Source organism: Rhopilema esculentum, unplaced genomic scaffold (assembly GCF_057945365.1).
Source record: "Rhopilema esculentum isolate cy_ngs unplaced genomic scaffold, ASM5794536v1 HiC_scaffold_37, whole genome shotgun sequence".
NCBI lineage: Eukaryota > Metazoa > Cnidaria > Scyphozoa > Rhizostomeae > Rhizostomatidae > Rhopilema > Rhopilema esculentum.
The window spans coordinates 2025169-2040319 of record NW_028300848.1 but is presented as its reverse complement, the minus strand read 5'-3'; the positions used below and the strand labels follow the sequence as shown (position 1 = coordinate 2040319).

The window sequence follows — 15151 nt, the reverse complement described above, 5'->3', positions numbered from 1 at the left end:
AAATTATTTTAGACAATATGCATTGCATTAGCAAAAGATCTTTGCCATTTGCGACATCGCTGAGTTTAAGACTGTGAAAATAATCCTACCAAAATGCTTTTTTCGTGTAAGTAAACCAAATCAGAAAGACCTTTTCGAAAAAAAGAAACAGAAGTCGTTTTCTGTGGAATTGAATTAACGCCTATGGTTTTCTGGGACTCCTCTTCCCAGCAAGAACTGGGATGCTTGAATTTAACGCAACGCATCGACGTGCAAATGCTATAAAGCGTTCTTTCTTGTCATGCTTTCTTTTTTCATGTTTAGGTTTCGGATAAGGACAAGCTTCGACGATGTGTTTGTCAATCTCAAGTTAGTTTGCAATTGTGAATGTGATGATCCAATTTATGATGTAAGTTTTGTTAGTATTTTGCGTGCAGTCAAAAAAATTGGCTTTTAAATTTGCATATTTTAAGATGTTTCCACATTGCATATTTAATGTTCGCAGTGTATCTGTCAAAATCCCACGATAACTGCGGTCAATGACCACTTTATCCCTGTTTACCCTCATTATCCCTGTTTCTTGACGGCTGCTCTCAGTGGGTGTCTATGATTTTAAATTCCAGCATGTTTGCTATTTGCAAGAATTGATAGGATTCACAGTTATGTTAACGTTGATGGGATTTTTTCAAACATTCTCACTAGCTCCTTTAAAGAAAGTTTGCAAAAGAACATATTGGTGTTTTTCATACAATTGCTTCTTTAATTAGTCGCAAAGTCTCTTCAAATGCATTGTTTAACGCTCCTTTATCTCTTGAAGATTCCGATCTTTTTTAACATCTTTTGAAGATTCAAGCACTTTTTGATATGTTTGATGTAGGATTTTGATGTCCTACTGAAATCGTAGCTTCCAACTCCCCCCCCCCCCCCTACTTCCCTTTTTATCCGTTTAAATCTCTTCAACAAAAAATAAGGAAAGTAGTTGATAGTATGCTTTCACTTTGTAGGTTAAAGACAGCCCAATTTGCAATAATAAAGGGTCTTTAAAGTGCGGACAGTGTGCCTGCGAACCGTAAGTTTAAGAACATTGAAACCGAATTCTCATTATTTTACTGCATTAACCCTGATTGTGGATCACTTTTGCCTTGCAATTTGTAGTTAAGCCGCAGTTGCTGTCGTTTTAGAATCTCAAACAAAGGTTCGTCTGAAAGCTTTCTAAAAGCAACAAACAATGCCTGCTAAAGTCTTGGAAAACTGACGTCAGTTTGCAAGGTCAAATTCACCTATCCCCATTCCTCACGGAACAATCTTGGTTTATCATAAAACGTGTTACGCAATTAGGAAGTACCTTAGGAAGAACCTCCTGCGTTTCGCTCATGATACTTGTTTATACTATTAACATTGTTATAAGGGAAAGGGGGCAGAACTGGCAACGGAAATGGAATGTAAGATATAAAATGCAACACAAATTGCTGGTTGTTCCAAGTATTTTTGGCAATGATTGTATCAACCATTAAGCTTTTCGATGAATGATAGAGATTCTTTTCAAAATCGTTTTTGCATCTAAAGAACAGAGTCTAAAAATGTTTGTCTCAATTTGTTTTCAGGACATACAAAGGCCGCTTCTGCCAATGTAATCAAACCACAAACGAGGACGACACCCAATGCAGGTTTGTGAAGTGAATCACTTGGTGACGCTTTGATCTCCTGTATTACCGACCTGTTTATCAATGTAAAAACCATTCCATACTTTCTCCATGAGTACGCTATTGAATTGAATAGATAGACGCACATTCTCTTGTGGTGTCCGTAAAATGAGGCAAAAGAGAAACAGTGACTCATGGAGTAAGTCTAACCTCATTCTGCAAGCGCCGAATAACTCTCAGCTATCGTTTTTTATTCAATTGCACCGCATCACTGCAACCACCAGAACCAATAATGACAAGTACCGATGCAACAACATACACCGGCTCTGTCCTCTGAACTAGAACACTTCTGTCATCACGATTTTAACCAACACCACTTCCCCCTGCAACACTCCACAGCCAAACACCATCATCACGCGAAAGCCAGTTCCACTTTATTTCTAAGTTCCACTGTGTCTTTAACAACCATGAACGTGGCTACAACTATGATCGCCACTTACATCACAAACGAAGGTTCAAAAACCAATGATTCTAAGCATTTCGAAGATCTCTTTCCCCACTACATGCACTAATTCTGGATATTACATAATTTTGCCATTGCAGCTCTGAAATGCTATTCTGTTTGAGTGCTACTATCACTGTCACTAACATATTGGCTAAAAGCTTTTCCGTCTGATACTCCTCAGAGCATTAAACGTGAGAATAAGGGTCCGAAAGAACACGATGAACAATATATACCCAGATAAAAGCTTTTAGCCAATATGTTATAAAATGTTTGCTTTTATCAAAGCCATTTTCAGGTTTAGTACCGCCAAAAAACTGTTGATATTCAAAATTCCATTTTTATAATTGATAGTTAAATCTTTAGAAGCCTAAAGACACAAAAGGCAGCATGTCTTATCTCTTAAGGGAGAATCCCTGAGAGTTTTCCTGAAAGATAGCTCCAGGAAGACTAAGATTAATTTGATGAATATTGTAACCTGGACTATATGCTTGATTATAAGAAATGCTCTCAGTTAATTTGATGAAATTATTGGATTTAATACTTTCGATACTTTGCAGAATAAACGGAAAGGTTTGCAGTGATCGAGGCATTTGTGAATGTGGAGAATGTGTACAATGTTTTACGAGTCCGGTAATTGAGCGTTCCTTTCATTTACCTTTTGTTTAACCTGAACATCTGCGAGCAGTGTATGATATGTCATAGTTTTGTACCTCTTTGTTATGAATGACACCTGAATTTTGTTTTCATTGGTAAATCTGACTTATTTCATACTTATGTCTCGTTGTCCGTAAGTCTTTCAACGCAGCAACTTAGCTTCATTTAGATAGTTCGAAGCACACTGTGTAGTAATTCGTGTACATTTTTAAGCATTTAAGCTTTTAAGCATTCATTTCTCTATGTTTCATTGGTTTTACCGGTCTTTCATACTTTACTCGATGTATATATATTATTATATTATATTACTTGGTCTCTCATATATATTATTTAAATAACTGTACACGTTTTGGTATAAGGAACAACACTGTTCTAAGTTGCAACGCCCAGTTCGCGCTTCATGTTTGATTTATTTATTTATATTTCATTCTTAGCAAAGCAATGTCATTGAATGTCTGTGGGAACAAGTTGATAGTTCGTTCCTGCTGTTGAACAGGGGGCGAAGTAATTTTGTTTTTCGACTCACTGTTGCGTATTAAGTGATATCACTATTAAGTTATGTTTTGATTTCAAACTATTTGTTTCAGAATGCAGGAGAACACATATACGGAGCCTTTTGCGAATGCAGTAATGCAACATGTCCCAAATCATTTGGGCAGATTTGTGGAGGTATGAAGTCAAAAATCCTTCTGTCTTGAAAACATTGTAATTAAGAAAAAATCCATTTTAAAGTACCTCTCTATCTCAACTTTGCTATCTTTTGCTCCATTTATTTCTTTGTTGAACCCTTTCTTACTTCCTTCAGTTAACATTTTTGCTTTTTGTCATATCGACCGTCTTTTATCTATATTGTTCTTGATATGATTTCAATATTAGAAAAAACAGCACAGGTAGAATGGTTTGAGGAACCTCGTAAAGCACGATCTGAATATTTTAGATGCATTACTATATGTATCTGATTCAGAGAGATAGTTGATATTTATCAAATTGCTGAACTCAATAAATGATACACCCTTGCAAACATTTCATTGGATTACTTCGACATGTACAAGGAAATCCTTGATTGCTTGTACATTGCTTGTAAAAGCCCTTTTGTGCCCCTTGGTATCCTTCTCAAAAGTCTCACGAGGGAAAGATTTTTTGGAAGGCTATGCCCAAAGATCTTTTCACTGAATCTTTATCGAATGCTCAGTTCAGGTTTGTCCATACGATCCAACTATTTTCTAGGAAAGGAGCGAGGATCTTGTGAGTGCAACAAATGTGTCTGCAAATCAAACTGGACTGGGCCTACATGTGGAGACGAATGCATTAATTCAACAGCTGGTTGCATTTACAACAATGTAAGTAGTGTTTCATGAAAGCGAATTAATGAAGGGACTTTTTTTAAAAATCGCTAATGGTTGTGGCTCTTTGACCTCTCTTGGCAGAGTCTGGCATGATTTTTCACCAACAAGCGGGTAGGTTTTGTCAAAGACGTGATGATTTTCTTGCGATTTTTTATAAAAAAAGTACACTATCCATTTATTTCATTGATCATGCGAACCGGTAGTGAAATAAAGGTCACATATTGGTGAAAAAGTCCATTTGCATACGTACTCTATACCATCAGTATAAACCTGTTTCAGTTTTTTCAGTGTGCAAAGGTTTACAGTATGTCACTAACCTTAAAAGCATTATGTCCCAATGCATTCGTTGGCCATTAAAATTTCCCATTGGTTAGACTACACAATAGACCTATTGTTGCCTATGCAGTCAGCAGCGTAAGGCTATTTTGCAATGTTCTTGATCATAAACGTGCTTCAAAGCCTATTGTTAACTCTGGGCGGTTGACTACCGGGACATGATGCCTTTAATTGTGCCTTCTCTTTGCTACATTTACCCCCTGAGTGAAGGGTGTTTTACCTGATCAAAAAAATCAGTTGTTGGATTTCGATTTTTTCTCATAATCAAGCTAACCTCTCTCTTTGCATACAGAAAATCTGCAACAATAAAGGATCGTGTATTTGCGGCAGATGCTCGGCTTGCGAAACAGGATACTTTGGGGATTACTGTGAACAGTGTGCAGAGGTAATTTTCCTGCTCAGGCAATGCTTTTTAATATGTTCACTCAAAAAACTGACCCTCGATTGTCAGTATTAATTATGCATGTATTTGTACGTTTGGGCTTCATATCTATTTTTGATTATTTGCGACTCATGGCAGATGCTTCTATGACTGCAAATCCCAATATCTCCATCTTCACTTTGTCCCACCGAAGTACTGGCCCTATACAAAAATACATACTCTTTAATAGAGTTTTCTAAGATTAATATGTTTTGACTTATGTATAAACCACTCATCTATTGACCAATCTGTGATTCCCTAATGCTTGTTAAAGGCTAGGTACTACTTCTTGATTAGGTGGTTTCTTAGAAAACTTTGAAGAAAAGTTATTTATTATGATCTATCACCGAATATATGAAAAATCTGGATTCACATCTCACTGTATTTAGAACCGCTGATGTTTTCTTTGATCATCAAGGAAGCACTACCTAAGTAAACCAAATTTTGATATTTTGACGCTTAGAACTGCCCAGATCCTTGCGTGGACTACAAAGAGTGTGTGCGATGCAAAGTTTTCAAAACGAGTGAGCTCGGGGCACCGGAATGCGAGACAGAATGCAGAAAAAGAAATATCACAAAGATCACAACCGTTGATTATGTCCAAGCAGGTTTGACAATTTTGCTCAGTTACTTCATGCAAGTCGCTGGAAATAAGAGGCCGGCAAGATTCAATTATCCTCATTGTTTTAGAAGGAGCTTTTGGATTGGTTTATGTTATCATATGCTTTACGATTTTGAAATTACAATAGAGGAGTTGATCTGTCTGTTGATTATATTCATTATTTAGAAAATTCAAGCAAGGACAGCAAATGAAGTAAGATTTTATTCGCTATTAGAAACAGAAGTTGGAACATTTGCAGAAAATGCTCGATAATATCGCTAAGAAATTTTGTAGAATAAGTTTTATATGTCAAATATGCCGTTTGTACAGATATTTTCTACCGGTTTTTGCTTTTTGTGAACGAATGATTGAGTAGGACTTACACTATATTTGTTATTTCATTTATTGAAAAAATTAACCAATATATAGATGAAATATGGTAATTTTTATGTTTTATGTTTTTATGTTTCATTTTCTCTGTAGGTGCTGGCGAAAGATGCGTCGCTGCGGACAAAGATGATTGCTCCTTCGTTTTTACTTATCGGAAAGACAACGTAACAGAAGAAATCGAGTTGCTGGTGCAGAAGGAGAGAAGTATGGCTCGTTTATTTAAATGGTTCCTTTAAGGTATCATTACTAGGCGATTCGTAAAGCAAATGAAACAAATAATTATAAATGATAAAATAATAATAATACTTATACTTATACTTTCTTTAGTTTGCCCAGCGGAACCCGATATCCTTGCCATTATTCTTGGAGTGATTGCTGGTATTGTTGGGGTTGGATTGGCTTTGCTCCTTATTTGGAAACTGTTAGCAACTTTGAAGGTTGGTAGCATTTATTTTAATGATAACATAAATTTTATTAATAACATTGCTTTTTTGCCCTGTATTTTTAACCTTGTTTTTATAGCTTTGGAAAAAAATTTTTGCTCGATAATGAATATTGACTAACATTCCATTTAAATTTATTGAACAATCTGTTAAGAATAAGAGCGATGATGTATTACAGATCATGTATCCCTTTTACGAAGAAAAGTTTTTTTATTTGCCAAATCTAACAACCAACAGATTTTCTTGTAAAAAAGATATTTTTCTTTCGGCCTGTATGAATGACTTGTGTCGAGAAATATTTTTGAAATTTTGTCTAAAATAATTAAATCATTCTTAGGATCGCAGAGAGCTGGCCCGATTCAATAAAGATCTGAAGGAAGTTAAATTTGATACGGTGAGGAACAGATTGTGCAGCAGATTTCTGCTATGCTAATTTACCTTATTTTTAATAAGTCTCTATCATTGAAACGTCAAATAAAAGTCAGCAAACCCATTTTCGCAAACCCAGATCGTTTTTTATGTTTGGTATTGTTTCATTTATGATCCTTCTTTGATCCCAGTTCAGAACTGAACAAGGTTCATATCAATTGAAGTTTACATTTATTAAGAAAAATGAAATTTCATGAACACGTCTAAAAGATTTTCTTCCAGCACAAGTATCCATTATGAAAGTCTCATCCCCTTAAAATGTTTCTGTTTTAGTATCAAACACGTGAACATCCCAAAATCAAAATTCTTGACGTGAATTTAGGCCTCTAAAATGATGAAGTTCTGCTCTTTTTGAACGCTTCAACTTTTTTTTCAAAAAGATAAAATGTTCTTCCAAAGATTTGTTGTTGACTGTTAAATTATTATGGTAGCATTTGATCACACCAACCCTCCCCCCCCCCCCCCCCAGAACAACTTTTCAGAGGTGCTTGGGGTGCAACCAGACATTTGGCTCAACATTGTTTACTGAATATATAGTATTGGGTACTTAACTATAGACTGTTGGCCGGAAGACATTTTAAAGATGATTGCTAATTGTTTTGCTGCTTGTTATATGCTGCATTCTTGTATGCAAGTAACTTCTGGTATTAATTAATGTTTACGTATTTCTAGGGAGAAAATCCTTTGTACAAGCAAGCGACTTCTCATTTCAAAAACCCAATGTATGAAGGAACCTCTTAACGACTGCAGACGAATATTAGGAAATGTATTTATAGTCGGCAAGTATTACGAAGTTGAAATCAAGTATTTCCGAAATAACCAATAACTGATCCTTATTTCAGACAAATTTTGATGCATGTAGCAAAATAATCAGGCATTTGTTTTGTTGCTTTGACTTTCAATTTTTATTTAAAACCCGTCAACCACCTTCATCTCCAAAAGTGGATACTATGTCTGTTGACATCTCAACACAGAAGACCAACAATTTTTTTTGATTCTTGAAATCTGCACTTTTGAGCCGTTTTCGATAACAAAATGCGCTGTCTAGAGACTATTATATCTTACTCGTGACGCATCCAGAAAGCTCTTGATCGTGTTGTTCTATAAAGTACTACATCGCCACTCTTGCATGTACACTTCTGTGTGAATTCAAAGTCCTTTCTTATTAATGTATCTTAGTTCAAGGCTTGGCCATAAAACACTGATTACCATGGTATTTGCCATCGGTGGAAAATGTTCACCAAGCCCTTAAGATTTGGTTTTTTTATTGTATTAGATGATATTCCTTTTGAAATAAACAGTCTTACAGTTGTCTAGAAGGCTCTTGATATAAATAAAGCATTGATGATAGACCCAGTTAACCTTAGCGGATCCAGTCCACCAAGGGTTGGGCATACATTGTCTAACCCATTGAATTCAACCCTAGCTTGATTTGGATATGGCACGCCATTTCCTGTTAACTCTTTCCTTGCATGTTGTTCCTGAACAGCCACTCTTAGATGCACCAAATATAGTATCCAAAAATTTTTCTGAACTGGGTACAGTTCAGAAGATGTGGCATTATGGCAATCTCGTGCCGCTCATGGAATTTTGTGTAGGTATACGCTAGGCACAATTTACGCGCGGAAGATCTACCAAAGATTGGAATCTTGATTTGGGCAATGAAATAATCCTGATAGCAACTTTTCTTGATGACAATTAAGGGTTTGCCAAGAGAAAACAAAATTTTTTAGTGGTTTTCATCGTCATCAACCAGTTTTTCAAAGCAAATTTTAATTGCTTTTTAAGAACTAATTTTAGCATAGTATGTATTTAGCAAAGTAGTGTGTAACCTATTTCGAACCTTGTTGTGTTTTTTGCATGAGGAATTAACAAATGCAGCCGCCTAGAATGATTCCTGACTTCTGGTGCCCCCTCATCAGCCTTTCATAGACCTTAAATCTTATCAAAAGTTCTGAGAACCAAAGCGATTATATTCGGGACAGAGAGCGTTGCTTTTCCCTTTAAGGTTAACGTTATACGTACATTAATGTGACAAACCTTCCGATGTTTGTTCGAGGCCTTAAATCCTATTTTATGAACCCAAGCAGTACATTGGCCAACGACTGCAAAGGATGAGAACCTTGACAACAGCCAAATATTTTGTTCTGGTACATCTGTCAACTTTGCCTTTGAAAATGTAAACCAAATAGATTAATAGACAAGAGATTCCTGGTCAGTCACCAAAAAATCGTTCTGTCTTCTAGACAGGCATTCAGACCTTTGCATAAAACACAATAAAATATTCTTCTGTTGATTTTGTTATTTAAACGTTTCGTTAGCTATTCGAAACAACGACCACACAGCAGTGTAAATTGTAGTCAAATATACATTTTCTAGCTTTATAGTTTGGACTTGATTTACTTTCGAGTTTTCTTCTTTTTTGTTTTTTTGTTTTCAACCATTAACGGTTTTCTGTAAGCCATAACTTCTAATTATATATAAGAGCTGTACTTTGTGACATTTGTGTTTCAATTCAATACATTAAATATTGTTACCATCGTTATTCTTTGTTATTTATTCGTTTTAGGGGTAATTTCAGGGTAGAGGGACCTTCTTTTGCTTGATACCGGGTAGAGGAAGGGCAAAGAATTTTGTCTTATAAATATCTGTGGGTATTGAAGAGAATATATCATGCAGGATACTGTGATAAATGAATCGACAAACAAGTGTACAGATCAGACAAGGCAAACCAACGACAAAGCGTTGAACAGATACAGTTTACTGTTTTGTTGCAAAAGTACGATTAAGTAATTATTTCATCTTCTTTATGCAGTTAAGATTGGAGCATTATCACAGAAAAATATCAATGGGTCCTTATCAGTTGACCGACATATGTAACGTATTGCGTAAAGCAACATGCTGTAAGAGCACATTCACTATAAGCAACTAAAAAAAGGTATAAATGTTTATATATGGACAATAAATAAAGTTTAAAAAGGTCGGCGATCACATGGGTTCTCATCTTAAGTATTGTTCGATGGATTGTTCTTAAATTTCAATTTTAAAAACGTGCCGTAAGCAGAAGTGGCTTTACGAAGTGAAGGCCCTTTTTCGACCACTCTCTTCTCTTTGTTCAGCTTTCAATATCATCAATTTCCTGGGTACCAGAGCTCAAGAAACCGGGGTTGTTAACTAAACATTTCTCTGATGAGTTCCAAACATTTCAAACTATATTTTTGAGGCTAAATAATGAAGACTTTAGCACCAAGGGTATATCACCAACAACGCCTTTTGAAGAGCTTGTCGCTGCAAAATCTTCATTCATTCAAATCTTCATATTTCCTATCTACAAATGTTCTTATCTAGTACTGTGTACTTTTTCCCCCCAACTTTCGCTGTCAAATTTATCTAGAGTCCTTCGATTTGATAACTTTATGTTGCAAACCATTCATTTGCTTTCTTAAATTTTTCAACAAGAGTGGCGCACAGTCAATGGGATGGGGGAAGTTGAAGCCTACGTAGTCTCACAGTGTAGCAGGGTCACAAACGCGCTTTTAACCACAAATGCTACTTTTCCTCACAGCAAGTACACTTCTTGCTTTAAGCGTTTCTTGGCACCTCTCCAACATAGAAAACAAAGCAAAGCAGAATAATTTGTCATAGGAACAGCTAAAGGCTTATGGTGTCTGTTCATCTCTGTGCTTCAATATTGCTTTCTGATTGATTTTTTCACAGAAATAGATTTTTCCCTTTCAGGGCTTAGATTTACAAGAATCATTCACTCAACTTTCTCAGTTTTATGGAAATAGGACGATCTAGAACATAAAGTTCAAGAAAAATCTGGCTTATAGCATATGTTTTGTGTGCTCGAGTTTCTGAATACAACTGGGTACAATATCTCTTTAAATTTTGGACCACCAAAACACAATTGATAGGAAAGCAACTCAACACCCATTGCAACAAGCTCGATGAAAACAGTCCCAGATGAGAAATCGTACTACCTGGGCCCTTTTTTCATCTCCTTGCGTCCCTTGCAAGCTGAGATTGGCTGTCCCCGTTCTGTCTCAAGATCCCTTTTGGGCTCAACATAAACAATACGAGAGATTTTTTCGAGTTACAAACTAATTTACCCATTTTGACCCCGAGCACTGCCATTTTGATTGCATATTGTACCCATCTTCTGCCAGTCCAAGACAAATTTGTCTGTCCCCTGCCATGTCTACCTGCCATTCTCCTCGAATAAAAAATTGGCGGGCATCTTACACGCCGGGGGTATGTAACCTGTTGTTGCGAAATCAAAGTATGGTACAACAAAGGACTGGTATAAGAAAGGAGTAACATACAAAGGTGGAAAGTAGAGAACGCCAAGAATTGCGAGAAGAGAGCAAAGACGAAAATGGATGGAGGAGCAATGAGTTTCATTTTGGATAGCCAAAAAACCGTTGACCAAAGAAGAAGGGGTAAAAAAAGGTAGAGGGAGTATTTCAAAACCTTACTGAATATCGAATCTGGAGGTGGTCACATCAACATCGACATCGAACACTCTCAAATGCGGCAACCTGCAAAACCAGGCCCCTAAGCCTTAACCATTAAGTACTGTATACAAAGAGGACTCTCAACTATGAGAGAAATCATGACAGGGGTCATTCTAACGTGGTTTTGTTACCGTTTTGTGGTGTTGTAAATTTAATTTGTGGTGTTGTGTTTTCAATTTTGTGGTGTTGTAAAAAATCGACCCTCTGGAAAATTGTTCGTAAAATATAAGGACTCGTTCGTAAAACTGTAAGAATTTAAAATTAAAACAAAAACTTAACACAGCAGAAAAATTATAGTTAATAGTCAGCCAGTCCTGAATCTTAAAACATTTTACTTTTGATCTTGGCTATATACCTTTTTCGTGTGGTTGTCTAGGGTAACTTTATGCCTCCGTGTACACTTCTTGAAATCAACGCTGACGTTTCTCTTTCTTTCTAAGTTTTTGCCTTCTCTCCTTCAATTGTAGCCATCCATCACAGAAAAAAGTGACACTTAGACGAGGGCGCAGGGAATTTACGTAATACACTGACTACCGGGATGTCCCTTTCTAAAACAGTCTCATTTTTGGATGAAAATTCTGGGACAGGGCTGTCTTTTTTCTAGCAGAGGTATGCCTATCAAAGATACTTTTTCCAGGAGAGGTCAGATTTGTCATGAAAATAGAAGTGTTGTCCACTCTATAGCGTTATTCTCTTAAAGCTCTGATTTGGAATAAAAGCTATTATTCCATGATAGATTTCATGTCTACAGAATTTTTTTCATGGACAGGTTCAAAAAAATTATTGCGCAAGGCAAATCCCCGTGATTTTTCTCCAAGGTAAAGCCCCCCCCCCCCCCCCCCGGATAAGGGCTCTTCTACTTCACATGGATGTTTGCACTCATTAGCCATCTAACATTACAGGAGTGCGGCTCTGCTGCTAGCATCCTAGCCAACGCTTGCGTAAGGTACGGATATACACTTATGCCAGTTTCATGTTTTTCATTATGACATCCGTAAAATTGACCACTTCTTGATGCTAAAATGCCAGTTCCGTAATGTCCAAATCTGAGCATATTCTATCACGCACTTTGATATGTCTCTGATACAGGCATTTTTGGTGCCCTTTGCTGCCTGTCTATTTGTCTAACAAGGTTTTTAGGGTTTCTCAATTTCCTACCACTCATGTGCATAGATTCTAGGGGGTTGTGCTCCGCTATCCGGGTCAAGTGCTACTGCTTTTTGAGTATTTTCATCCTTATTGGGTAAAACCACACCACCTTCTATATCCCGTCAAAATTTAAAGTCTACAACGCCAATGCTAACATTGAAGACAAAAGAAAGACTAATTTTCTTAGGACACTGGTTCTTATACTACCGTTGTTTTTGGTATTTTATCAACAGTGGCGTTGAAAAGCTTAAAAAATGACCAATGTGGTGTTGTTAATTTTTCTTAGAATAACCCCTGAACCATGACTCTCACACACCTAAAATTCTGCCAACATGGCATCCTTACATGGCAAGAAGTTCCTCGTTTTTGCAATGAAATATTTTCTAAGTGAGCTGTCACACGCCCCATATGTTTTTCGAGGAAACCGGAATGGATATTTTTTGGAATTAGGAATCGCCAAAGCCATTCCTTTCCGAAGGCTTTTTGTGGCCATGCTGAAGCCTCTTGGATTCGACAGAACTGCTTTTCCCAAAGCATTGATATTTAATCAGATGAAACAATTGCGTCTATTTCAACAACACACTGAATTAACGAAGAAACACTACCATTGGTGTTCCACAATGGTTCTTGCTAGGGGCTCTCATATTCAATATCCACCAGAAAACTTTTTTCAATTTATTTTTAAGATTACCTAAGAAAGGTAAATTATTTTTACCCTGGGTACAGGAAGTGAAAAGGATGGAGGATACTTTCGATTCTAGCGACGAAAGTTAATATCCGAACCTTGTTGAGAATATGACATATATCCCAGAAGAAGCGTTAAAAAGCCATTGAAAAAAGCAAAGATGTGGTTGACTGATCGTCGAGATATTGGAGGCTTAAATAATGTTATGGAGGTAACTGGAAGGAAGTAATTGGCCTAAACTAGTAAACATTAATCGGGGCCACATTGCAATCCTGCCGCCTACATAATGAAGCTATTCATCACACAGAAAGTAATTTACGACTGTTTAGTTTAACATTGATGGTCTTCTGGTAACACCTGTTGTTCTAGGCCTAGCTCTCTTACATCAGGCAAATACGTAAAAGGAGGTGTTGTTCAGTGAATAGAACAATGAAAAAGGAAAAAACGGATTTGCCTCCAAATCTAGCTCTTTGTCCTTGTGTATGTGCAAAGCAAAATCAGCTTTATACGCAACATCGCCCACATTTTATGTCAATGCTCTTTTAGAGTTCAAGGGAAGTGTAGAATTGATTTGGTGCACAACTATCAACAAATATGTATGACAAATGAGTCAGCGAAGCTTAACAATACAGACTAAGGGGGTGGAGGGCTATCAAAAGTAAGATTTTACCGAAGAAGAAATAGATGAAGAACAATTAAGGTGCTATTTCACCTACCAATAGACGATTTTCCTGACAAACTCAGGATTTTGTAGCCCAACTGAAGAATTACTGATAAACTCACGAAGAAAGAAGGATGTCACACACCTTACACCCCCCTGCTAGCTACGCCCCTTGTAATGACGCATGAAGAGAAGTACGAACGCGCAATTGAATAGAATCACGTTTCTTGAGTTGTTCTCCATCTGTTGCTTTTGGTATAGGCAGCTGTAATGTTATTCCAAATCTGATTATAATTGTAAGACACTGTTTTTCAATTCCGTAAAAAACTGTTTGAGCCTTCTTAGTAGCGAGTGGCTCATTTTTTAGGCTATATAGGGACGTATTAACTATATAGGGAAAATACCATTCAAAAACTGGGTCTTGGTTACTTTTAGTTTTATACATTTCAATGGCTAGTCTCTCCAGGTTTTGTTGATGTATTATCTTTAATAAGAAGAGCTCCAAAAGTAGAACCATAGTCATTATTTGCAATCCTCAGGGCTCTTTTGTGAAAATTGTTGATTATATTGTTCATTTTTTGGCTACAAAACATTCAAACAATGGCACAGTAATCAACATAGGTAGTGATAAACGATTTCGTTAATAGTTTTAATTTCTCTTCATCTGAAGGTGATATTCTTGAAAAGGCACTTATCTTCTTTCCCGCTTCATTACAAAATCTTTTTCATGTGATGATCAAACTTTAGATGATTGTCAAGTACTACGCCAATTAATTCTTCTTAATCAGTTTATCTGATTAAACGATCCTCGTTCACTCTCTCCAAACGCTGCCTTTCAAGGCTCTTTAATCACATCTTTCCATTTTTCTTTTTCAAGAAGCAAGCCGTAATCTCTGAACCAGCTGTTTAGAGTATTACCTCAGAATTTACGTAGTTGGGTGATAGCACTAATTGTTTGCCCTTTTATTCATATTATGTTGTCATCAGATTGTGTTGCCATGAGTATAATTACATATTTCACTTTTGTTTATAAATAGAATGATATCATTTTGGAAAATATTGAAAAACAATGACCCTAAAACGGATCACTGTTGGACTCCTTTGTTTATATCTTTCCATTAACTGTAGTTAGAATTTTACTCTTTGAGCCCTGCCTTGAAGGTAACATATGCATGTAATTTTGCACTTACTTGCTGATGTGGTAAGCAGTCAATTAGTGGTGGCTCCAGCCCGGGATATGTGGGAGGGGCAAAAGGGGGTTCGGTTCGAAAGGGGCAAAAGGGGGCCTTTTTTGGCACCCCCTTTTCCCGCGAGAAGCATTTTTTCCTCAGGAAACACCTCTTGTCTTCCAAGAACTGGCATTTAATTTACCGTTGGCAATGAACACTTTTT

At 36.7% G+C, this 15151-nt stretch overlaps 1 protein-coding gene across 1 annotated transcript in view; it reads left to right on the top strand.

Moving 5' to 3' along the window:
* The window catches only part of LOC148957163 (integrin beta-1-like), a 28046-nt gene extending 18754 nt beyond the window's left edge, over positions 1-9292 (top strand). Inside the window, exons 16-27 of the mRNA XM_089115823.1 lie at positions 304-388; positions 984-1048; positions 1584-1646; positions 2685-2757; positions 3369-3450; positions 4009-4121; positions 4756-4848; positions 5348-5492; positions 5969-6079; positions 6203-6312; positions 6656-6712; positions 7420-9292. Of these exons, the coding sequence (XP_088971949.1) occupies positions 304-388; positions 984-1048; positions 1584-1646; positions 2685-2757; positions 3369-3450; positions 4009-4121; positions 4756-4848; positions 5348-5492; positions 5969-6079; positions 6203-6312; positions 6656-6712; positions 7420-7488 (1066 nt within the window). The 3' untranslated portion in view covers positions 7489-9292. The remainder of the gene's footprint in view (positions 1-303; positions 389-983; positions 1049-1583; positions 1647-2684; positions 2758-3368; positions 3451-4008; positions 4122-4755; positions 4849-5347; positions 5493-5968; positions 6080-6202; positions 6313-6655; positions 6713-7419) is intronic.
* The last annotated feature ends 5859 nt before the right edge of the window (positions 9293-15151 follow it).